The sequence below is a fragment of the Annulohypoxylon maeteangense genome (assembly GCF_022496945.1).
Source record: "Annulohypoxylon maeteangense strain CBS 123835 unplaced genomic scaffold GGS22scaffold_6, whole genome shotgun sequence".
NCBI lineage: Eukaryota > Fungi > Ascomycota > Sordariomycetes > Xylariales > Hypoxylaceae > Annulohypoxylon > Annulohypoxylon maeteangense.
Genome location: NW_025953253.1, coordinates 1515664 through 1540434, shown reverse-complemented (window position 1 = coordinate 1540434; position 24771 = coordinate 1515664). Strand labels below are relative to the sequence as shown.

General features: G+C 47.8%; 9 protein-coding genes and 1 non-coding gene across 10 annotated transcripts; 5 read left to right on the top strand and 5 right to left on the bottom strand.

The window, feature by feature from the left end:
• Positions 1-84: 84 nt before the first annotated feature.
• Positions 85-1274, top strand: GGS22DRAFT_187576 (uncharacterized protein; the record flags this gene model as incomplete). Its single annotated transcript, XM_047964613.1, has 5 exons — positions 85-240; positions 295-399; positions 453-680; positions 734-876; positions 941-1274. 5 exons carry the CDS (start codon positions 85-87, stop codon positions 1272-1274), a joined length of 966 nt encoding a protein of 321 aa, XP_047820171.1.
• Positions 1275-2523: 1249 nt separating this feature from the next.
• Positions 2524-4507, top strand: GGS22DRAFT_199617 (amino acid transporter; the record flags this gene model as incomplete). The annotated part of the gene is made up of 4 exons (XM_047966313.1): positions 2524-2720; positions 2775-2798; positions 2851-3427; positions 3480-4507. The coding sequence occupies 4 exons, from the start codon at positions 2524-2526 to the stop codon at positions 4314-4316; spliced, it is 1635 nt and encodes a 544-aa protein (XP_047820170.1). The 3' UTR covers positions 4317-4507.
• Positions 4508-5272: 765 nt separating this feature from the next.
• On the top strand, positions 5273-6080 carry GGS22DRAFT_187574 (glycoside hydrolase family 61 protein; the record flags this gene model as incomplete). Its single annotated transcript, XM_047964612.1, has 3 exons — positions 5273-5407; positions 5478-5792; positions 5847-6080. 3 exons carry the CDS (start codon positions 5273-5275, stop codon positions 6078-6080), a joined length of 684 nt encoding a protein of 227 aa, XP_047820169.1.
• Positions 6081-6352: 272 nt separating this feature from the next.
• GGS22DRAFT_187573 (uncharacterized protein) lies at positions 6353-7591 on the bottom strand (the record flags this gene model as incomplete). The annotated part of the gene is made up of 1 exon (XM_047964611.1): positions 6353-7591. The coding sequence occupies one exon, from the start codon at positions 7589-7591 to the stop codon at positions 6353-6355; it is 1239 nt and encodes a 412-aa protein (XP_047820168.1).
• A 1369-nt stretch (positions 7592-8960) lies between these two features.
• On the top strand, positions 8961-10521 carry GGS22DRAFT_187572 (SET domain-containing protein; the record flags this gene model as incomplete). The annotated part of the gene is made up of 4 exons (XM_047964610.1): positions 8961-9719; positions 9777-9802; positions 9865-9953; positions 10058-10521. The coding sequence occupies 4 exons, from the start codon at positions 8961-8963 to the stop codon at positions 10519-10521; spliced, it is 1338 nt and encodes a 445-aa protein (XP_047820167.1).
• A 191-nt stretch (positions 10522-10712) lies between these two features.
• Positions 10713-13000, bottom strand: GGS22DRAFT_160587 (globin-like protein). The gene is made up of 2 exons (XM_047960948.1): positions 12658-13000; positions 10713-12415 (listed from the first exon to the last, which is right to left on the bottom strand). The coding sequence occupies exon 2, from the start codon at positions 12353-12355 to the stop codon at positions 11048-11050; it is 1308 nt and encodes a 435-aa protein (XP_047820166.1). The 5' UTR covers positions 12356-12415; positions 12658-13000; the 3' UTR covers positions 10713-11047.
• An 808-nt stretch (positions 13001-13808) lies between these two features.
• Positions 13809-15338, bottom strand: GGS22DRAFT_127570 (glycoside hydrolase family 128 protein). Its single transcript, XM_047958380.1, has 2 exons — positions 15296-15338; positions 13809-15156 (listed from the first exon to the last, which is right to left on the bottom strand). The coding sequence occupies exon 2, from the start codon at positions 15103-15105 to the stop codon at positions 14206-14208; it is 900 nt and encodes a 299-aa protein (XP_047820165.1). The 5' UTR covers positions 15106-15156; positions 15296-15338; the 3' UTR covers positions 13809-14205.
• A 2196-nt stretch (positions 15339-17534) lies between these two features.
• On the top strand, positions 17535-17606 carry GGS22DRAFT_t56. The gene has a single exon. It is a non-coding gene; the product is annotated as a tRNA-Met (tRNA).
• An 846-nt stretch (positions 17607-18452) lies between these two features.
• GGS22DRAFT_127532 (uncharacterized protein) lies at positions 18453-20313 on the bottom strand. Its single transcript, XM_047958378.1, has 2 exons — positions 19995-20313; positions 18453-19936 (listed from the first exon to the last, which is right to left on the bottom strand). Exons 1-2 carry the CDS (start codon positions 20164-20166, stop codon positions 18606-18608), a joined length of 1503 nt encoding a protein of 500 aa, XP_047820164.1. The 5' UTR covers positions 20167-20313; the 3' UTR covers positions 18453-18605.
• A 1308-nt stretch (positions 20314-21621) lies between these two features.
• GGS22DRAFT_127551 (thiamine pyrophosphate enzyme) lies at positions 21622-24351 on the bottom strand. The gene is made up of 4 exons (XM_047958379.1): positions 23761-24351; positions 23654-23693; positions 22106-23576; positions 21622-21980 (listed from the first exon to the last, which is right to left on the bottom strand). Exons 1-4 carry the CDS (start codon positions 23970-23972, stop codon positions 21688-21690), a joined length of 2016 nt encoding a protein of 671 aa, XP_047820163.1. The 5' UTR covers positions 23973-24351; the 3' UTR covers positions 21622-21687.
• Positions 24352-24771: the final 420 nt, after the last annotated feature.

Below are 24771 nucleotides of genomic sequence, written 5' to 3'. Positions count from 1 at the left end.
TTCGCATGTCCTTTATTATCTTACTGATGGTTCTGTGACGTTATTCCTAATCCTTCCTTTCCGCTCTGCGGGAGCGAGAGAAAGATGGTTCAAAGAACCGCAGATGTGAGCCAGACCGCCCAGATTATCATATGGTTTCTGTTTGTCGTAGCGGTCTTCAGCGTCGGCGCCGGCGTGGGAACGAAATATGCGCTACTCCGGAGGTTCGGTTGGGATGACAGGCTAATGCTCTTGGCTCTGGTTTGTATTTACGATCTTTGGAGTCTTAATTAAAACAGCGCTGAACTGTGTTAGGTCATGTCCCTTGCGCAATGCATCGCGATCTCTCTAGCGGCGTCCCAAGGTATCGGGAAGGATATGAGTACTTTGACCGACGATGCGATAAGCGGCTTTCTGAAGGTATTCCGAGTGTTCCATTTGCTTGGTTTGGGCCATGAACTAATAGCATCAAGGCCGGATATGCTAGCGTCCCCTTTCAGATTCTGACTTTCGCGGTTGTTAAATGGTCGATTACCATTTTCATCGAATATTTAACCCCAGATGACCTTCACCTGTATATGGTCTTGGGCATTCGAGTGACGATCAGCTTATGGACAATCTCTGGAATATTGAGCGGCCTTTTCCAATGCGCTTTGCCCACTCCATGGAATTTTCTCAATGGTGCTCGCTGTATAGATCGGGTATGTTCTCTCGTAACTATGACATACCAAAGACAATTCACTTACAAGAGAAGCGAGCTTGGTGGACTTACATAGGAGCACTCAACATCGCAACTGAAGTGGCAATCATTGTTCTGTACCTCCTTATTCTATGGGACCTCCACATATCCCATTCGAGGAAGGTCTTTGTGCTCTCTATCTTCTTATCCAGAGTCCTGTACGTCTTTCTCGGACCCGACATCTAAAAATTGAGCCTAACAGGTGCTAATATTTTCCTCCAGCGTCATCGCGGCTGTAATTGCGCAGCTTGTCATATTTCACGATTCGTATTCAGACCCTGATGTGACCGAGAGCTCGTGGCTCCCTATCATTTTGGATCAAGTGGTCATCTGTGTGAGTATACTAACGGCTTGTTTGCCCTTCATGAAGCCATTCATGGAAAGCCTGCAGTCGGGTATCGTTCGTGTGGAAACGGTGGTGGGCTCTCAGGAGGAACTATCTCATAACAGGGCTGGGTCAAGCGCATACTATTTGACAGACTTCAGCAATTCGGCTGCATGTTCTCACCCTTCGAATGGGTCTACTAATAGGTCTACCAATAGGTCGATACCATGATTAATGATTATTTATGATAAAGACATCTTGCCTAACTACGTGTTGATCATCTTCGAGTATAAGAGTGGGAGTGACAAGTCCGTATCGCCCAAGTAAGCTACCTACCTAGGTACTAGGTATTAATGAGGGGTGCTTTCAAGCTGCTTGCATCAAAATGTTTCACTATTTCAGAGCTCGTGAAGACTACCCACTTGATTGTATACATGAACTTACTGCCACTAAAATAATATCCGCTTGATATAATAGCCCGTAACGGAGTTAGTATACCATCCATCCTCTCGGTATCAACCGCTAGCATGCAGCACGCTACTAGCTATGGCGCCGGTAGTTCTAGCGGCCTACCGGCTCACCCGGTGCATCACCCGCCCAGCAGATTTAAGGATAGCGCGCTAAATCGTCAGCACATGTAATTCTGGTTCGTTATCTTTCTTTCCTGTCTTTCTTCATTTTTCTTGATTTTTTTCTTTGCTTTTTATCCATCATTCGAGCTCACGCCAGCCTCTTTTACAAGTCGCTTATACGCTCCCGCCAAGTCGGCGCTGAAATGCAGTGAGATGCAATGAAATGTCGTAAAACGTCGTAGTATTGTGTTTCGATAATACATAACCACATGGTCCCTAACGAGCTCGAGACGCGGGCATCAATGCAACGGAGACCATGCTGCTAGAGTAGTACGAATATGTCGCAGCCAGTGACCCAAAAGAGTTAGATGATACCATCATTCCCTAATAGAATGTCGATTGCAACCCTCCTTTAGCAACTCGGGGGGGGCGGGACATGCGGATTGCGACCAGTAATCTGCCATGGCGTCGGACGCCGTAATATTACATGCGTCGCATTCTCCCGCGTGGGATTTTTGCGTTGCGACGGTTCCCTTACACGTATGCATGCACCTACGAACATCCCCGCTAGGTATCCGGTGAAGACCCCAGCAACGTGCTAACGTACTGTGACCGTGCCCTGAATCCTTGGCTTTAGGTGGGCGACTAAGAATAGTAGAGGAAAATAATGAGACAAGTACTCTATCTGCTGCGATGGCTTGCATCTTTCCATTGGTCCTTCTTCCAATCACAACTTCCTCATTCCGATTACTTCGACGATATAGGTGAGCTTGGGATGTCGAACGAATAGCTCTCCGGCACATATGGACACTCAAAGCTAGGCGACGCGAAACTCCGCGATTCCCTTATCCGACGTTACTTATATCGCGTACCTATCCTTAAGACCGCTTTGGGAGTTATTGGCGATTATGGATCTCAGCTTGATATCGAAAGAGGTCGCGCAAACGAACACGCTAGTTCAACAGAGTACCGGGCCATCCACCTCCCACGATGATTTCGCGTTGGCACGGTTGGGAAAGAGGCCCGTCCTCAAGAGGAACTTCGGGTTCCTGGCAATTCTCGGGTTCAGCTGTACGGTTCTTATCACTTGGGAAGGGTCATTGATGTATGTCTTACCTCGCGATGGAGATAGGTGGTGATCTAGCTAACACGGGGACAGTGGGTTCATCTCAGGACTGCAAAAGTAATAGGTTTCCCGTGTGCCGTATTCCGATTTAATTTACTAAACGTAACAGTGGAGGTCCGTCCGGTATCATATACGGCTTTCTCGTTGTCTGGGTTGGCACGCTCTCCGTATTCGGAACGCTTTCAGAACTGGTCTCGATGGCACCAACCTCCGGAGGTCAGTATCATTGGGTCTCTATGCTAGCTCCTCCTTCATCGCGAAAGTTCTTCGGATACATCACGGGTTGGTTGGAAGTAACTGGTTGGCAATCGCTTGTAGCGTCGGGCGGATACGTGACCGGCACTATGATTCAGGGCATCATTCTCTTGACGTACCCGGGCTATGCGGATCATATGCAGAACTGGCACGGCACTCTCCTATTCTGGGGCATCGTATTACTCAGTTACGGTATCAATACTGCGGTCGGCTCTCTCCTCGCGAAGTTCGAGGGTATCTTCCTTGTCATCCACCTTCTCGGATTCTTCGCTGTGATACTCCCGTTAGCATTGTTGAGCCAACATTCGGATTCGGCGTCTGTATTTGACACGTTCTTGAATCCCGGAGGCTGGCAGACGCAAGGTCTATCTTTCTGCATTGGAGTTCTTGGAAACGTATTCGCGTTTCTTGGCGGGGATGCTGCAATTCACGTAAGGTCCACCCACCCCCTTCATATGTGATGTTTGACTCATGTTCTTGTAGATGTCAGAAGAAATCCGGAACGCCGCCGTCGTGATCCCGAGGTCACTCTTGACAGGTCTCTTGGTGAATGGGACACTTGGATTCGGCATGTTGATTGCGACTCTATACTGCATGGGAGATATCGATCAAGCGCTGGCCGAAAACCCCCACTATCCCTTTATGTCCATCTTTAAAGCCGCTACGGGTTCGACTGCCGGAGCAGCGGTAATGTCTGCGATAGTCGTCGTCATGGCCTTTAGTGCTACGACCGGGTCTCTTGCATCCACTTCGCGCGTTTACTTCGCCTTCGCTCGTGATCGCGGACTCCCTGGTTGGAGAACATTGAAAAAGGTCAGCCCTCGTACAAGCATCCCCATCTATTCCGTTATTACAACTGCTGTCATCGCGGTTATCCTCTCCCTCGTCAATATCGGAGACTCCACCGCGTTTAACGGCGTGATCTCGATTTCAACCGCCGGTTTATTCGGGTCCTACCTCATAGCAGCCTCACTGCTACTTTATAGGCGAGTCACTGGGGGTATCCGTATAGCGAACGACGACGATGTGCTGACGAACACGGTCGGTTCAAGTTTAACTTGGGGGCCATGGCGTCTTCACGGAATATTCGGGGTTGTGAATAATATTTTCAGCTGCATTTACCTTGTCTTCATCTTCTTTTTCAGCTTCTGGCCGCCAGCCTTAGAAGTAACGCCGCAGACCATGAACTACGCCGTGCTGGTGTTCGGGACCGTCATCATGTTTAGTATGCTTTATTATGCCGTATGGGCAAGGAAGGTATATTCTGGTCCCATAATCGAGTCTATCCCAAGCGCAGGGAGCCCAAGTCCACCTTTTTGAGATATTGAGATAGACAATGAACATTATAATCGCATAATTCAGAATGATGCTAATGTGATGGGCCTGGTTAGTACTTACCTACCTAATATTGCCGTCCTAGGCGTAAAAGGAAAGGTTGTATCTGAATCGATTTGGAGTTGGGGTTGGGGTTTATGGTCACGATAAGATTGGGATCGTCAGCTCCGAGGCGATGCGCGCTGCGTTCAGATTATCGTGATAACCCCTCCAGAGAATGGGGTTCCCCTTGCGAATATTCTTTTTCACCTTGAACGCCATGCGACAATGCTGATAAGAATTGTAGTTAGAGGAATTTGATACCGTAATATGTGCGATATCATAGTGACCAATGCCTCGCTCCCTTACATAAGCCTCCTATTCGCGTACAATATAGGTAGGTTAAAGTAATCCATCAGCACGGTAACCCTACATTTCATTCCCCGGAAAAGTTGCCATTTGGTAATTAGATTGCCCGATTTGGTGTGTTGCAATTGTCACCATTGATTATATCCAATATCCAATTGCTAACCTCAACAGCTTATTTTCACTAGTGCTGCTATTGCCATCGTGTCTCATTTTTACACCTTATGATGGCCGGGACTTCGACGACGGTCTCTTGGGTGCCGAGTGGTCAAATTCGGTATACCCAGATATCGTGTTTTCCACCAGTATGCATCGGGCGGTATAATTCATCCCGACTTCAGTTACATTGGAGCGTGAAACAAGGCCATTGTCCCGATGCAATGTTTCTTCCCGCGTATATAGATTGAGCCTGAATTGCTAGGTATCGTATACCTACATCTACACTCTTGGGGTCGACATGACAAGTGGATATAAGGGCTACCGCATCACCCTATCATTGATTTAATTACTAGGTAAGTGAACCTGATCTATAGCTCAATCATCCACCCATCATACAATCCTCTCTTCGAAGAGATACACCCTGTGTCCTTATCAAGATGCTTAAATCAATTCTCGCCGCGTCTCTAGTTGTGGCCGTTTCGGCTCATCAAAATCTCCATCAGTTCTGGGTCAACGGCGTTTCTCCTGGCTACGAGATTGGAATACGCCGTCCTCCTAGTAACAACCCAGTGGTAGGTGTCGCCTCCCATCGCGACATTTGAGAAGGTCTTCTAGAGGGATTCGCCACTTACTATATAACAGACCGATGTAAAGAGTAACGATATCGTGTGTAACGTCGGAGGCGACAAGGTGCCCTCAGGGGTGCAGACCGTCCCCGCGCGTGCGGGCGACAAGATTACAGTTGGTTGGGATCCATCGGGTCATCCTGGTCCTATCACCCATTTCTTGTACGGCCCTGTTGATGATGCTTCAAAAGCAACGGGGGTGGGAAGTGGATGGTCCAAGATTGATGAACGTGACTATGTAGATGGGCACTGGGCAAACGAGGTCGTGCAAAGTGCTGGTGGAAACTACACTTTTGCCTTGCCCAGTAAACTGAAGAGCGGTGATTATCTGGTAAGATCTCTCCACTTCACCCTCCATTTGAATGAGCGTCGCTTACAATCTTAGCTACGGTCTGAAATGTTGGCGCTACATGGAGCGCAGACAGTGGGAGGTGCCCAGTTTTATATAGGCTGCATGCAATTGAAGATTACTGGAAGTGGAGGGAAATGCTCGCCGACCATCTCCTTACCTGGGGCATATAACGCCGAGGACAAGAACATATATATACCCAATGTATATAACGGCTTCGATCCTACAACTTACACTGCGCCGGGAGGTTCTGTCGCATCTTGTAAGTAAGTAATAACCTTGGAAGTCGGTAGGTAGGTAGGTATCTAGGTAGTAGGTACCTACCTATCAACTGAACCACGATGTCACTCAACAATATCACTCATGTGTGCCCAGTAGGTACTTAGTAAGCAGTAAACTCATAGTATTAACATTGTACCGCTATTTGTACATAAACGCTTCAACTTATAAACAGTAAACATAACAGTGTCGTAAACGTAACGATTAGCATCAGATTATTCCATGTGGAAGCCAAACCCCCTCATTTCTCAGCCTCCTATAAACTACTCTGTCCGTTGTCGCTTTGAAGACTCCCCATCGTCATCATCATCATCATCATCATCATCATCTAATCCGTGCTTCACTGGTAACGCATTTTGCGTGTTTGCAGCGCCTACGGGAACCTGGACAGGATTCGTTCCATGCGTTAGTTGAGGTCCTTTCGCAATTACCTGAGCCAGCGGCCCTTTGCTAGGAGGTACCTGAGGGAGACCATATAAAATATCGGGACCCGCATTAGGTACTTTGACGGGTACTTTAACGAGTACGTTTCGAACCGTGTAGTGCTTCTTCTTATACTCCTCATCAGGTTCATTAGCACTCGTGCGGAGCAAAGCATCAGGGTTATGTTCCGACTTTGCGCTAGGCACCTCGATTGCCAAGCGAACATTGTGCCCGGACTTCTCGATCGTTTGATTTGCACAGGCAGCCATAAGCAACTGTCGGTACACATCAAAGTCGAGATCTTCCTCAAACTCGTCCCAGAGGAAGTCACTCGAAGTTGACCCTTTTCGATAAAGCAAAACTCTTAATCGACGGATAAACTCCCGAGACATCGCGTACGAAACCAGCCCTGTCGCCCATTTCTCCTCAATATCGGTCTTGAGGAAGCTCTCAGTTCTCTCATAGAATAGTAATTCAATGCAGCCCTCAAGAAGAATTCGTGGAAGTCGGTCTTCAAGAATTTCCAATCGACAATCCCTGCCTTTCAAAACAGGGTCGATTACGACAAAGTTAGAGACTATTCGGTCAAGATATACGTCGTCGATTGACGTTGGAATGTCAACTCTGCGTGTCTCGATCTGCAAAATAACAGTCACCCAGACTCCATCCATGCGAATGGGCCAAATAGTATAAGGGCGATTTCGCATAGGGCCGAACATAGGGTGCATCTGGACACCCTGAAAGTTGTCTGGGACCGATTTCCGGATTGCATCGAGTGCTTTCTCGAATGGGTCCTCATCTACAGAAAAGAGGTCGCATTCAAGATCATCGTCGATTTGCGGCGTAGAAAGGGTTTTCTGATCGGCCAGATGACGGTGTTCCCAGAACAGTGCCGGCCTAAGACTTTTCGAAGATATAGGCCTGTCTCTTGAAATCTGCATCTGATACATACCCCCCGCGTCCTCCTTAATTCTAGCCACCATGTCGTTCGTCTCTTTGCTCAGCGTTGCCCCCCATCCATATTTCAGGAAATTGTTGCGGACAATCCGCGCGGCACATGTAGGTTGTGCGGAAGGCATTTTCGATAAACTATGATTGAAATATATTGATGTAATGATAAGATGTAATGTTGAGACGATACCTGATCGATCTGTATTTTGCGGGTTAATGTTCTGATTCCTTTCCTGACTCTGATCTCTCCTCCCAGGCCACTTTATACTTGATGTTATCGAAACAATCCCTTAGTTCACTTCGACCTATTGTTAGATTACTCCTTGATTGTATCGCAGTCGAAGCTTTGATCGCAAACTCGATAGCGATGATCAGGTTAGGTTGAAAGGGATGGCTTGCGGTTACAGCCATCCCAAGTGAATGGTAGTGTTTCATGGTGGTGATTGAAGTTTGGAGCTTAAGAAGAATCAATGAAAGCATCCGTTTACTGGAGTGTAACCTTTGAATTCTTTGTGGGAGGGTAACGAGACGACGGATGCAGAAACAAAGGCAGCTATCACCATCAATTGGTATTAAATGACATTGTTGCTCTAGTAGCAGGTCAATGCTTAAAGAAGGAATACAATCAATTCTTTGGTACATGAATTTTCACAATGCTATTATTCCAGAGTGGGAAAAAGAAGTAATTGTAACCTAGCACATTGTCAAACGAGCATAAAGGATCGCGAGAAGGTACCGACATGTGACAAGCATGAAGTTGAGGTAGACATGAGAATTTCACCCTTCAATAATTCGAACTGCATTTTCCAATGGGATTCAATTATACGATTTCAATGAACCGTTGGCCTTAGATGTTTTCTTTCTAAGGAGGTAGGTAAATTGCGGAATAATTATGGCAAACCAAAACAGATTTCTCTTGTTTTGATAGCCTTGGTTTTGGCCAAGACAACCCTCTGTCAAATTATAATATACCTACCCAGGTTATTATGGTTCTCTTATTTTAAACCCTTCGAAATTCGTTTCTGTCAATCGGGGAGCGACGATGTAGTTGGTGATGCTGGATCCATGCTGACTCAGCCAAGACAAGACCAAGTACATCTCCCTTGGTTGCCTAGGTGCCTACCTCTGCCTAGGTAGATTTTAAACACATATCCTAGGTAAACTTGTCCTTATCCTGGATCTTCTGGTTTATCATCCCTATAAAAGCCCATGGTGAGTAGTAGGCTATCCATGGCATTGGTCTAATTTAGCCAAAATTGCCAGTAGGTTACGGTGTCCAATACATTGCAGACATCAACGTCATTTGGACACTTTTACAGATCCCACCTAAAGATACCTCCTAATATTAAGCTAATTCAGTCACCCGTCCTAGCAAATGCAGAGCCTCTATTTTTCAGTGTATACTGAACCGCCTAACTACCTCTTTGTTATATCTACCTAGACAGCGCCATTCATTGTGGATTTTCCGTGTATGTGTATGTACGGTATTTACCAGCCATGGAGTTATTTCCCAACTTTCCTTCTTTTATCTCCTGGGCAGGAATTCTGGCCATTCTCAATCTGCCTTTCGCCATCGCACAGCTACTAGATCCTAGTATCTGTTCCTCAGATAGCCACAAGTCCCTTTCGGGAATACATCACGGGTTACCCATATGTCCACTCCCCATAGACGAAGATTCGGTCGCGGATACAGGTTCATGGGTGCCATGGAAGCGTCGGCCGTACTGCTTAGAACCTTTCATGCAAGACGATGACGTGACTGGACCCCAGTTTTGTCTCTACACATTCGAATCCTTCCGTGGAGACCAGGGCCTGAGTGTTATCACCACACCTGTACTTGCGGCGACTATGGTTGATGCACTTGATGACTCAGCTGTGCCTCTAAATCTCAGGAATCATCCTTCGAACTCACTTGCTGCGGAGGGAAAAAGAAACCTGGCGTTTACGATAGAAGACGTTCCAGGGAAAGGAAAGGGACTTGTTGCAAAGCGTCCGATTAAGAAATGGGACATCGTACTCGTGGATCACCCGGCCCTGATTGCACATATGGATATTTTTGACGTATTAGGCTCTGAGATTCGGGAGGAGATTCTAGAGCAAGCTTTAAAACAGCTACCAGAGGAGCAGCGCGAAGAAGTCATGGCGTTGGAACGTAGCATGGGAGGCGAACCGATTGAAGATATCCTGAAGACGAACATCTTCGGGGTTGAGCTAGGATTCGAAATTCCGCATCTTGGACTATTTCCGATTGCATCAGTAAGTTGCCGATCATTATCGCGTGATTCCACTAAGGGATGGAGCTGATGAAGATAGAGGATCAACCATGATTGCAGACCCAAGTAAGCAAACACACATCCCCCCCAACAAAGAATCAGAACCGAGAAAACTCATAAATATCTAGCGTCTTCTGGCGGTATTCAGTGCGAACTCTAGCCGTCGAAGTAATCGCATTACGAGACATCGAACCAGGAGACGAGATAACCCAAAGTTGTACGTAACCCATCATGCCCTCGACCCCGCCCCCTTTTCCCCGCCTCCTTTTTTCCCACCCCTTGTCCCACCACAGAGCACCCAACCCTAACACCCACCACCAGACGTCCCCCTCGGTCTCTCCTACCAAGACCGCACCGACGACCTCAAAAACTGGGGGTTCACCTGCACCTGCGCCCTCTGCGCAGCCAGCGCACACTCGCGCACGACCTCAGATAAACATCGGCAGCAACTACAACACATCTACTACACGCTCAACGAGGGCGCAAGCGGGCGTTCCAACATCACCTCCGGCGCAATCAGTTCGCTCGCGGGGGAGATGGAATCGCTGGTGCGCGACGAAGGGCTCGAGGCGCAGTTACTTGTGTATTACGGCGTGGTGGCGAGAGCGTATATGCGTGTGGGTGAGTTGGACGCCGCGAGGCGGTATGTGGAGATGAGCGAGGAGTTGTGGATGCGGTATGCGGGTCAGGAAGAGGATTATCTGGCGGGGATGCAGCAGTTGAGGTATGAGTTGGGGGAGAGGGAGAGGATGGCGGTTACGGATAGGAAGGTTGGGGAGGCGTAGGTAGATTGATTGGCTTTGGTTTTTGTTCTAACTAGAGGTGAATAATGCAAGGTTTTGGTGAGATGAGAGATGTGGCGCTTTTTTTCAACTCTTAACACGATCCGATTCCATGTCGCAGATAAAAAAAAAAATCTCGGAAATCCGAATGAGAATGGGCATTCTCACAAAGCCCCGAAATGTTGAAGTAGTTGGGCAAATTTTCTTCTTTTTTTATAGCGTGAGCTGATTAATATCGTCTATTTTATGAGTATCCCCTATATATCCCGTGTCGTTACAAGCCCGCAAATTAGGTCTCGGCTTTCCAGAGCTCCATAGAATGAGAATAAGTACCATCGTTGATATAAGTTTCAACTCCGTTCGCCTCTATATTTCGTATCCTCCATGCCTGGTATTCGTCCATCCGCATTAGCGAGGCATCAACCATGTTCTATAGTCCGACCAGAATGTTAACCGCGAGTCATCACACCAGATGACTAAATCCCAAGGAACCGCATGCATATATGATGAAAAAGAATTTCGTCGTCAGTTAATCGTGTGCCATCTCAAAACTTCCCACCGAAAAGATTTCAAATTGTACTCGGTCTTGATGCACGCCATACCTCTGCAGGTGATTCGACGCCTGTATCATGAACTTCTCGGGGCCGCATACGTAATATTCCGACATCCTATTGCTGAGGTACAAGTCTTCGGCAGTTAGGGAGAGGAAGTCGTTGTCGAAGGTCGATGTGTATGAGAGGACATCACTGTCCGACAACCTTGACTTGAAGAATTTAGTCCGCATGTTAGGATGTTTTTTCGCGATTTTCTCCACGTGCGCCTGGAAAGGCGCGTCGTGTCGCGAAGCCTGGATCCACGATAGAGGCCTAGTGATTCGTTTCTCCACCACCGTGTTTAGGATGGACATAAGTGGGGCGACGCAGACCCCGGCAGAAATTAGTACAAGTGGCATTGAGGTATCTAGATTAGGGTTGAGGTGAAAAGCACCGGACGGATGTGTTAATTCCAAGGTATCGCCTTCGTGGAATTCGTCGATGAGAGAATTTGACACAATGCCGGGTCTGCAAGGCTGCACGCTGCCGATACTGCTATCCGAAGCACTGCTCGCGGCTGACGACACAGTCATATCATCTCGGGGTGAAAGATAATCCCAATTCGTCCCCTGGTCTCGCTTGACGGTGATTCGGTAGTGATCGGGGCTAGGTGCATCGCTCAACGAATACTGTCTCAGTTGTGCATACTTCATCCCCGGCACCGTGATCCTCAAAGTGATGTACTGGCCAGGCAAGAAGATAGGTAAGGCCTTTCCGTCAACGGGCTTTAGCGTAAATGAGACGATGCTTCCCCCTATCGTCTCACTCTTCTTATCGTAGATCATGAATTTTCGCCAAGCCTTCCACGCTTCGAACTCTCGGTAAATATGTGCCTCTCGACCTGTCAACATTTTTGCCATAACCCAGTACGCCTTCGTCCAAGCCAGCTTGACATCGGGAGTCATCGAGGGGCCAAGCACGGCAGAGAACGCGCGAAGCAAGTACTTCCCAACAATTTCATATTGTTCGGGTTGGATGTTCAGTGAGGCATGCTTTTGTGCTACCCGCTCCAACTTCGGCGTTAGCTCGCTGATGTTGACGATGTTAGAGGCGAAGGCTAATATGAGTGACGTCAATGCCCGCGGCTGCTTTCCAGTGTGCATGTTTACATTGTTAAAATAGTTGTGCAGGTCGGGGTGGTCGCGTAACATCGTCTTGTAAAAGACGGTCGAGATGTGTTCTCCATGTTGGCGGAGAGCTGGGAGCGTATCCTTGACCAACTTCGTCTCTTGGGAGTTGAGCATGGCGTCTGATTATCGTCCTAAAAGACCATATGATGACCAGCGAAATAGGGTATGAATGAGCTAAAGCATAGAAGACAATGGTATTGTAAATCAGACAAGCTGCAGTGCCCCGGAACGTCGTATTGAGAAAAATGACATGCAGGATGAGATGGTCAAGAAGGACAAGATATGTCTTAGTTATTGACCCAATTTTACAGGGTATAGGTTTCGATTCAATATCATAAAACTTTTCAGGTTTCGAAACATGATGGAATCATGGATGGCGAACACAGTACGCCCAAAGATTTTAATATTTTACTTACCGCCTCGCACCGGTGATGCAGCATGGCATCTTGTTCCGCTTTGCGGAGTCATTTGCCAGGCTCAGGCTGAAATGTTAAAGGAAAAAAAAACAATCTAGCGCAAGGAATAGCATGACGATATGTTGCCGGGTATAACCGGTGCTACTAAAGACTTTCTAAAAGGCAGTCCGTCGTTTTCGACCGGTTGAAATCACACGAGCGTTTTTATCCTCGTGAGGCGAAAATGGCATGATGTGACAACATTTCCGTGCGTAGCTGGGAAGATCTGGCCAGATCCTCTCATCGAACGATAATTAGGGTTTTCTAGAACTGAGAGCTGGGCGAAGAAATTCCCCGACGTGGCCGAGCTCGCGTGCGCTGACACGCATTACGACGTAATTCCAGGCCCCCGGTAGTTGGGGTAAAATCTAAGACAGACCGCTAAAAGTTGTGGAGATCGTCACCAAGATATTGGGAATTATCTCTCCAGATTTCACTCGTGTTTGCTTTGTTCATCCTCGAAGTTGGAAACGCACCCCGGAGTTAATAAACAATCATATCTGTAAGGAGACTTCCCAATATAGGAATGCCTGCCAGGTGGTTAACACATTATTGTAGGGCTGCGACCCGTAAAAGATCGACAATGCTACCACGCATTTCGGCTCGTTCGGCGGAGCTATCGTCTAGCTTCCGCTGCCATCTTATTCTGGCAGTTCGATCATGACTTTTTCGATAACAGGGTCCCAGGGATACGGGGTCTTGGTCCCTTAGGGTTCCATTATGATTTCCTCATGATCCAAGATCAGATTATGTGAAATTACGTCTATTTGACCTCAGATCGCCCACCTCCGGTTCCGAAATCCGGGTTCGATTAGTTCATTGCGTTACTAGTGGGATGCACGATGTCTTAGAATCGATCTAAGTCCCTACTAGAGGTAGGTATGTATTTTCCATTTTACGAATTTCAATCTCCGGGGGGAGTTATCAAGTCTCCGACATGCTCCTACTATGCGCACAGATATGTGTGTCTCGAATCGTCCCAACGGCACAGCCCTTTCTGTCCTTCCGGTAATTAATTCGCCAACGGACTGGGGAATATTATCTAGAAAATGACAAGTCATCAAACTATCCACATAACAAAACTTGATTTTTTTTCTTTTATTTTTCCTCGACTCATATCATAACAGCCACAATAAATTCTATCTCGGCGAGACCGATCCGATCAAACTAGAAAACGAACAAAGAAGTCGGCACAGCACCTATTAACCATATCACCTCAAAAACAGGCACGCAGACACGAATAATCGCAGTCATAGATTGTACCTAAGTATACATCATAGAATGAAGTAGGTAATATATACAAGAAGAGGTAGGTAGGTACTAAATGTACAAGGTTTTCAAGTAAAAAATATGTGCAGATAATGTAAATGATGTTGTACAACATCATGCAAGCAACCATATCATCTCAGCAGAGAAGAAGAAAGAGAAAAAGACATAAAAAACTCCGAGTCCCGTCACTCCGTCCCTGCATAAACCCATAACCCAGTCCCGTTTTCCTTTTGCCCCCCTTTATTTTCCAATCCACCATTTGCCAAGAGGCGTCCAGTTGCCATTCGCATCGAGCATCTGCGCGGCGGGGCTCACGAAACTATTGACGACCTGAGTCGACACGCCGAAGAAGCCATACTCGGCGATCCAGCTCTGACCATCGAACCAGCTCGACATCTGCTTGGTGAATGTGACGACTTGGTTCCCGTCGCGGTTGATACTCGCGATCTCGCCGACGATGATGGGCAGCTTGTACTGGTTATGTTTGTCGGTGAAGTACGTCTTCGCGTACTGGACTTCCTGGGTGCTGGCGCTGTTCTGCAGCGTGTAGAAGTGCAGGTTGAGGTAGTCCGGCTTTTCGTTGGCGGCTAGCATGCCCATGAACGACTGCAGCCACGTCGCGCCGTTGGGGGCGCTCGAGATGCCGGGTGCGACGAGCTTCGCGCCGTATTTCTGTCGCAGAGGGAGCATGCTTGATCGCCATTTCGCTACCGCGTCCGCGGCGCTGATGCCGTTTAGTTCAGGCTCGTTGTAGAAGTGCACGATACTGTTCTTCTGCGACGATATCGTCGAGATGAGGTTGTTCCACTCGGTGCCGCTGAGTTGTTGTGGTGTGCGCACCATTGGACGGAACGGTAGCTTGGTGGTCAACTCTGCAGGTCGCTTCGTGTCCCAGTTCGTTATCGAGTGGATGACGGTCGATGAGGCTAGCAAGTTCGCTGAGTTCTTAAGCGCCGGTTTGCTGTTCATCTGGGGTGCTAAGCTTGTCTCCCAGAGAATGATGCGCTTTCCAGTCGTGGCTGCGGCACCGCGCTGAGACAGCGCTTCGGGAGTTTCCACCGGTGCTGCATTAGCCGGGCTTGCGAGGAGGACGCAAGCTGCAAGGCAAGCTATGTGCCTGATACTTAGAAGTTGAACCATCGTGATTGTGGGATGTTGCGCAAGACTGTTGATGAGATATGTCGCTTCTACCTACGAACGAGATCGATGTTTGTTAGGAATTGTTCATAATGCATCACGAAAGGGTAACTGGCGATTTATATCATCGTCCTCCAGGATTTGACGATTACACCCTAATTTAGGCTTACGTTCAGGAACAGGACTTACATACCACTTTGGAACAGGTACTCAAGTACGTGGGAGTTGTCCTGCAGTCCACCAACACCAGCTCGTTGGTAGCACCAGGCCAGCTTAGAATATATTGGCCAATGTGCGGCCAATAATTGACGGCTGAGCCCCCAGGGACTCGATGCGGTCTTGTGGTTTGAGGTGCTTGGATCTAGATTGGGATGCTAAAAATACCCGTTTCGGTGCCTGTCATACCTCAATCCGGGGATGGTCAGCCCCGATTCTGACGATCCGGTCAGCGTTCCGAATTTCGCGCAATAATATGCAGCTCAACGCGACGAAACAGGCACGGAATAGAATGCAACCCTTTCTAAAGGCAAGAATTGGCGAAAATAAAGAGTACTTGGTAGGTGAAAACTCTTCTAGCACCAACATTTCGATAATTACTTTTTATTCTGCCCTTTAAGCTTATTGTTAGGGTTGTGTTTGCTCCCTAGGTTGTGTCGTCCAATCCCCAGCAGGATTTATAGAGGATCGTTCTTAATTATTTAGTGCGGCACGGTGTTTCGAGATAACGACCAGTTATATTAGGGTCTTGGGGCTGAAGTCTAGGACCTCGTCCCTTGTTCAATGAAATCAAGTCTGCTAACATATAAGTAGGTAGGCAGCAAATCGTAGGATCTCATCGATGCTTGCGACGGCTGCACGCTCTTGAAGCTACGTACCTAAGTTTATTCGTTCCGCATCGAATTACAAGATTTGATGTTTCTCACATCTATGTAGACTAATGATGGCATGATGTAATCCACGAAATAACTTCCAGAATATGACATAACTTTCAATGATTCTAACATCATTCTATAGACTGTGCATGCATGAGATCTTAGAATACACTCCTCATGCAAGGGGGAAATAGACAGGTGCAGCTTATTTCGACGTGAGCAATTTTTTGAAGCAATCAAGACTTGCTTTTATCAAGGTAGATACTGTTATGTCCATCATTCCAGTTGGTAAGTGTCTGAACAGGGTTTTTTCAATAGGTAGGTAGGTAAATTCTTGTTAGCCTGACCTATAGATGCAACCAGATACCTAGTACCTTCAGTTGTTGTAGACCTCTATCCGAATTCACCAGAGACATACCAACCCTCAATAGACGATCGCAGGTCAGCCAAAAGAGGGTCATCACAAGATTACCAGATGTTTTATGTCTTGACGGCTAGTATTACCTATACAATCCAATGTTATGACCTAAGAAACTATGGCATATGGATTGCCCTAGGTGGCAGTGAGTGACTACCCCTTTCACCTGCCCACCAACCAACAAATTTATTGAAGCACCCATCATCATACTTTTAGTCAAATATTCAAGGGGGGGGATGAGTAAAAAGGTAGCTAACCACCATAGACAAGGCCATTAAATTACTGGATGAAAAAACCGTAGATCAATATCCTGGAGTATATTCGTTCTGAGTGGAATGAATGTGACTTCCGAAGTAGAAAATAGGGGGGTTCTCTACGTAGCAGCTACCTAATGTCCAGAAGCACCTAATAACATAGGTAGATCACTATAAAATGTCAATTTAACAGGTTATCAAAGTTTCTAAGATCATAAACTCATATAATGAGATCAAATGTCGTTCTAGGTACCTACGTTACACTAAACCTCCAATTTTACATCTCACTTACCAGGCACACATAATAGTTAAAGGGCGGAGATAAGATCTGATTTGCATTTGGCATTAGATATTAGATAGTCTAGCCATCAGTTCCAAGTAAAAAACAATATAATGCACTTGGCGTCCCTGATAATGTGACCCTCCCTGGAATAGTGGATGGTGTAACATGCGGAATTGCAACCGCAAGTAGGATTGCAAAGAGATTATATGACATAAGCAATATTGTATTAGGTAAATATATTGAATGTCTAGAATTAATCAAGCTCGTCATTTAGGTACTGTACTAGAATGGTCATTATGTAAATATATGAGATAATCAATGGCAGTTTTGTAGACTGGAGATTTGAATCAAGGAGATATTTACTTGGTACTTGCCCCCTATCATGCAAATGACAACGTAACATAATTGTATAAATTATTCACAACTACGCACCAATCAAAAAAGAAACGTAATTAAAAATATTCGAAAGATCAAATCTAAGATTCACCCAATGGGGCCGGAGAATGGGCATTGTGACGATCTGAGTCACGGGTCCTAAGTCGGCGAAAGCTTATATATGAACATAAGAACAATTTGTACATCGCTTAGTAACAAGAACCTACAAAAGCTTCATGGCGCAGTGGAAGCGCGCCGGGCTCATAACCCGGAGGACCTCCGATCGAAACGGAGTGAAGCTAATTGTCTTGATTCTTTTGACCTTCCTTTTTATCGTGAAAAATTTCTCTTCTTTTTGCTCCGGTGGTAGGCTAATCCCCACTGTGGTGGAGTGCACCATTTTCGCTCTCACACGATCTTTTTTTTTTCCCTCGTCTGATCTAATTTAGTTTCTTTTTTTCTCAATCTCAATTGATTTCATTGAAGTTGGTCAGTGTTAGATTTTAGTATATATCATCTTATGTCAGTCAATGGTATCAAGAATCCTGGTGTAACCTTCAACAGCGTCATTGTCCCCGATATTCACTCCTAGAATCGAGTTACCGGGATTGCCCGATTAGGAAACACAGACATCTAGCTTGAACTCTCCGTTCTAAAGTATGTGATCTAATTGGCCATCCTCCTTCTTGGGACGGACCTATGGTTTCCATTAGGCGAACCTTGAGTTGAGCCGCAGCTAAAATATGTTGCATGTGACTCTCATGTAGGACTTGCACGAACTTCAATACTATATCGATAATCACGTAGAGGATGACACTTGACCAGAATACTGTCACTTTTCTTCGGATAGTCTGGCTAAATACTTACTACTTGTGTCCCCGGCAGCCATCTACCGGATTGGTACCGGAGTTGGGACCGACGTTTCGTCTGATCTCGAAAACTTGGTTCGAATCATCAGTAGCTACCCCAAGACCACGGACCACAACCACATCATAAGCAACCGCAGTAGGTAGGTAGGTAAGATACAATCATCTCATTGTATTTGCGCGTAACGGTACCTCAAACATTTCATCTCACAGCCTAGCTGTCTGTCTGTCTGTCTGTCGTCCACTATCATTACATTATGCAATCCAGCCGAGCCCCTGGCCCGGGCATAACCATAACCGTTCGGTCCAGTGCAACCCAATACATTACAATACAAGCTCCAGAGCTTTTTAAGCGCCTAATCAATCAATCAATCAATCGCCGTGCTCACATTACCACTTCCGCCATAACTGCCATCACCGCCATCGTCATCGTCATCATGAGTTCGTGCTAAATTGTCCCAAGTCCTCCCAGCTCATGGGGAATTGACTGGAAGACAGAGGATGGGCCGGCTCCTCTTCTACCTCGACTAGGGTGCTCGCGAAGCTCCGCCAGTCCTCCGACGATAGGTCGAGCGGCGGTAGGAGCCCCTCATCCGTGTTGAAGATGGGGAAGTCCATTTGCATCGGCGAAGTCGGCGAGGGCGCTAGCGGGGCTGGAGGGAGCGCCTTATCCGTCGTGATAGGCGCTGGCACGTACCTCTGCTGCGGAGCCGGCTGCATGGAGAAACTTTGGTACGCGTTCATCATCGACTGCTGTTGGCTGGGCACGGACTGCATAGCCAAGTTCAGATTCGATACTTGGGTGGGAACGCCATTGTGGGGATAGTCGCCAGACGGCGTTCGTCTGCTGTGCCGGCTTACCCCGGGTAACGCAGATGTGGATGCGGATCGTCGCGGACCAGAGGGGTTTCTTGGTATGACAGACATGTGTTTGGAGGGGTTGGTCGGAGACGTCGAACCTAAGGATGTCTGGGGCGAGCCTTGATTACCGGACCCTGACCTCGGTCGGAATACGACGTGAACGCAGGTATACGCCATCTCGACAATGTTCTCGGCGGACTCTTTAGATCCATCGAAGAACTCTAGCAGATCTTGCAGCTGTCCGGGGTTCTCGTTTTCTACGAATCCCTGAGCTCGTCCAGTCGATTCGGGACTCCAGCTGAACATGGGCTGATGTCCGTTGAACTTGCTCTGCTTCTTCGCAATCAATGTTTTCCACGCTTCGTGGATAAGGTGCTGGTGCAAAAGTCCGTAGATGACGTTCGAGTGCAGCCAATCCACCTTCGTGCTCCCGGTCTCGAAATGCGCAGCAACGTGGTCGATGTGTTTCTCGAATTTGCCGTGCATCGCAGCGCAAAACCCGCATCCCCATGCCCTCCTCTTTCTTAGATGCTTGACGACGGTGTCTGCGTGGGGACATGTCTTGCAACCGTGTGCTGACTTGTGGTGCTGATTAAACGTGTTGGGGCCCCAGAAGCTCTGGTTGCAATTCGGACAGGGGTATTTACGCGACCGCTCGTGGAATTCCTCCTCGTGTCGCTTCCAATCGAATTTCCTCTTAAACGTCTTATCGCAGGACGTACACCAGAACTTCGCGTCCGTTGTCGCTGGGGCTGTCGTCGATGATATTGAGCTTCGTGCGGATGCTGAAGAGAAGACGCTGTCACGGCTCGAACAGCTAGATCTGGACGACGAGATGGATGATCGTTGCCTATGAGGTTGACCGAAGGCATTGACGTCTCTGTAGTTGAAATTTGGCAGTGAGGCTATAATTACGAGTCAATTAGTGGGAAAAATCGAGTTATGTTGAGGTTAGTCTCGTACCATCGGTTACCATGGCATTTTGTGGCTGTTGAGGTGGTTGTTGTTGTTGCTGCTGCTGTTGTTGTGGTTGCTCTTCTAATAAAGCGAGTAAAGCATCACGGCTGAGACCGGATTGCTTGAGAGCCTCGAGATGCTCCCGCGCCTGCGCTAATACCCTCGATGGATGATCCATTGAACTGTTTCTAATATCAATTGGCAAAATTTGGTATCTTGAATGAGTACTAAAAGGCTACGATAAGGGTGTGGTATTGCGAAGGAATAAGCGATCAAAAGCTGGACGAAAAGGAAAAAAAGGATAGTTTCTCAGGACAACAGGACTGAAGATTTACGTTGGGCAGCCTGACGGTCGCACCCGCGTGCATTCGGCTACCTTTTCTGTGATATATTACCCCCCAAACGCAAGTAACCCCGTATGCTCCGTCATACTTTAGGGTCGCGGTCCCCAGCATCACCCCATGCTGATTGCTCATTGGGGAAGAGGCCTACAAGCATCGTTCGCTAGTCGAATGAGCCTTGCTAACCTTGTTAACCTTGCTAAATTACCTAGGCCATCTGGCAGAGCGTATGTAGCACTAGAGAAAGTGACTGGAGGCCATTCGATGGTCGGCTCAACCTGAAACGAGTCGATGCCAGCCCGCCTCCTCATTGTTTCGAAACACGCGCGAAGGTGGGATGAAGCCGCCAATCGGAGGCAGAATTGAGAGCGACGACAAACGAAAGACCAGGACTGGATCAAGCCGGATCAACCGTGGACCCATTGACGATCCATGATCACCCTAGGCAGCCTAGGGCTTTTACCCTTGGCGAAGGACCATGCAGAAAATCTGTTTCAAGATTACCGGGTCACATCTATGCCTTCGTGATTGGTTCATAGTTTAGTCCGTTCCCCGCCGTGACCCGAACATGTCACGATGTTGTTTTTCTTAAGAAGCATCCGCCTAAGAGATCATCAGATTGCTTTTCCCGATCCATCCCAGGCGTTTGTGTTTTCCCGTAAATCCCATCTCTTTTTCGAAATGTTCGAGGGGATCTTTTGTTCGATGGAAGATGGAGCGAAGATATACGCAGATACGGCGATTCCGTAGTTCCATGGTAGAGGAACGACGGAATGACGCCAGTGGCTACGCGATAGATCCTCCGTCGATCACAAACAACACCCCTACCCCGGTCGACCTATCTGTTTATTACGTGGAATCACTTGGCGACTTCGTCAATCTGACTGTCGGATTCGGTACGGCTGTACACGTCTTCGGCAGTATCCCGCCACGTGTAGTGGAGGCTTCAAATCTATCGCAATATAAACTATCAACTATTATTGGTAACAATTCGTTTGATCTTGAATCACTCTAATGAATCTATTCTTGGAAAGATTCGTTTCCCGTCGTTTGACGCAAGTAGCGTGATTCATTTAAAGGTGAGTAGATTGCTTACTATTGAATTAAAGGCAATTATTTACCTACAAAGGAGCGCTTTTCTATCACGTGATTCCCATCTCCGTATTCCACCCCTTTTTGTGACCCATAAACTCAACATAACACGAAAATGACACCATGATGATAGATATTCACTAATAGCCTTTATCGTCATCTTTCTATGTCGGAAGATTGCTGATATCTGTCATCAACAGACTACAGGCAGGTATAATATACAAAATTCTCCAACCAGTTTAATATGGTTACCTATCACAAGCACTTTACATCAGTACTTCCAACAGCATCCCCTTCTTCTGCTGGATAACCCTGGACTCTGCAAGCTGAATTGCGGCCTTGAACTCACCCACCGTTTTGACCCGCATGCCCTTTATCCACTCGCCCTCCGCAGTCTCGGCTGTGTCCCCACCCTCAGCCCCCGAACCGGTCGCGGCCTCTGCGAGGGCGGCATAGTTAGGCGTAGGTCGAAATGAGATATTAATCTCGTCATCCGAGGCCGTAGCGCTAAGACCGTCGGGATATACCAGCATGGCTGAGTTCCGCGGTGCTTTCCATCCTGCGATAGGTCATTAGTGTCCTGTACTTCGCTTGATGCCCCTACTTATTATGAAGTATGAATGGGGTGAAATCTACGAGACCAAGGGAGTACCATCGGAGATGAAAGCCACCTTTGTTACTTACCTCCGTTGTTGAGCACGATCGTGAGAACGGGGATCTCATACTTCCTCGCGACCCATAGGGCGCTAGAGGGCGCCGCACACATAAAGCTACCGTCTCCTACGACGTGGCACACCAGATCCGGCAAGCTCCCAACGCCCCTTTTCTCCGCGTCGTCATCAAGTGCCATTCTGATTCCCAGAGCTGCACCATTGCTCCAGCCAATCCCAGTGCCGCCGCAGTTTATCCAGCTGCCGGGCTGGCTCGGCTGCAATTGGTCGTGAAGCGTCTGGGCGGCCGTGACAGCTTCTATGACGAAGGTGGTAGAGGCCGGGAGAGACTCCTTCAGAATATGTCCAATATTATGCGCATCGAGAGCCACGTCAGTACCTAGTTGTAGCTGAGCGGCGAAACCGGCAATGCGGGCTGAATGGGCCTCGGCGCGGGAAATGGCACGGTCCGCATATTTGGAATCATTGAGAACCTCGGCGAGTGCCTCGTCATTTTTAATATGATCGACTAATTGTGTGAGCGCGGTAAAGCTATCTGCCTTCCAGCGTCCGTGTGCTGGGAAAAACGAGACGGGGATCTGTTGGTTGAGGGGATCACAGTCCACGTGGTATATTCTAGCCGATTTCGGAGGCGGATTTCGCATCGGGATCCAGGGAACGTCGCAGTCGAGCATGAAGATAACGTCAGCGTCTTTTGTGCACTCGTCGTAACTGAGCCGAAACCCTTCCGATGCGGGATGCGACGACGGGAAGCACACGTCGCTGCCTCCGGTGTCGTGAACGCGTATACCCGGGATAAGATCGGCGAGAGCGACGAGAAGCTCGGGAGTTCGGCGATCACGGCCGGAGTACCCCGTGATAATTAGCGGGCGCTCGGCGTGGACAAGCGCAGAAGAGATCGAGTGAATAGCATTATCCGGTAGGGCCGCTGGACCAATGGGGACCCACTGCTCTTGCTCTAAGGCGTATGGTTCGATCTCCTGCGCCAGAATCTCTCGCGCAGCGGCGATATACACCGGGCCTTTGGGTGTACTGTTGGCGAATTGCAGTGCGCGTCCGATTGTCTGCTTAGCGTTTAACCCTGTGCGGATTTCGCCCGTGTATCTGCAATACTGCCGTACGATTGCCTTCTGATCCGGAGCTTCCTGCAGCCAGTGCATGTACTCGGTCCGGGACCCGGGTAACTCCCCGGATTCTGTATAGGGGCACAGACCGGCGAAGATGAAGATTGGGACGCGGCCGACACTGGCATTGTGAACGCCCTGGCCGAGAGCTTGTGTGCCCACATCAACATGGACGATGACGGCTTGCGGCCGTCCCGACACGCGAGCGTAGCCATCCGCCATGGATATCGCAGTGACCTCGGAAGGACATGTGATTATCTTGGGCCAAGCATGCGGCCGTTCTCTCTTTCCTTTGACGATGGCCTCGAGAATTGAAGGGTGGTCGGACCCGACATTTACGAAGCATCTTGTAATGCCGGCCTAGATAGAGTAAGCAATGACTACTACTAGGGAATATCGTAAAGGTACTTAGGTAGGATTTTCGAAGAAAAACATACTTCCCACAAAGCTTCGAAAAGCGCAAAGGCGGTTGTGTATCTACTTGAGGTTCTAGCGTCATGACCCAAATTGGCAGAAAAGACATAGAAACGAGTGAAATACTTACTGTCTACCAGTGTCCTGAGAAGTCGCCATGTTTGTGTGCTTGAGATCTCTGGCTGGCATACGTTGATGGATAGAGGATGTGAATGGCGATATTCCACGAGACAAAGACATCAATGGAAGAAGACTCCGTGCATAATATCGACCTGATAGTCCAGGCGAATTTATTGCCATGCGACGGAATGAACGGGATAAAGGGCCGTGGATAGCCATCATGGGCGAGTTTCGGCGGGCAAGCTGTGGAATCCTAAAACATGTTGGTCAAGTTGGGAAATAGGAAATGGAGAGAGCAGGTGATACAAGCCTAAAAACACAGTAGGGGTGTCTTTATAACTGCAAAGGCAACTCACATAGCCAATCAAAATCGATGTAAGGAAGTAAGGGGTAAAAGAGGTAAGGAGGGACTTCTGATAACGACATGAACAAAGGAACCACTGCCGCCGGTTTCCAACACCGAGGCTCGCGACAGAGATTCATTGAACGCAGTAAAGACCAATGATCTCCTCAGTCTGGATCAACGCGTCTCACTCGAAACTGCCCCTTCTCAAGGTATGCGAAGATTGATCCGCGTTCCTACCTAATCTAGAGTAGGTAATGAGTCTGACACGAATATATCGCGTTCAGTAGGTAGCATAGGATAATTCCTCAACCTTTCAAATGTCAGGGAGAGGGCTGGCTTCGAAATCTAGGGTCCAACATTAGAGTCGCCTCACAAGCAAGGGGTTAAGACGCACCGTTAGACTTCGAGGCTGGGGCAGCGGCCACGAGGACGAACATCAATGCAAGGGAAAAGGCATTCATTTTATGACCTATACTTGATGTTTACCCGTCACTAAGGTTGGTAATAATTGAAAAGATTGTGTGTATACTAGGGACTCGGTTGGCATACATGGAACTCAAGATGAGAGTCCTAGTTCTATCTTTACTGCTATAACGCATCTTATTGCAGGCTGCGTACCTAGTACTTACCAACACGCATGCCATGTAATCAACATTCTAAAAATATGCCCGAGTG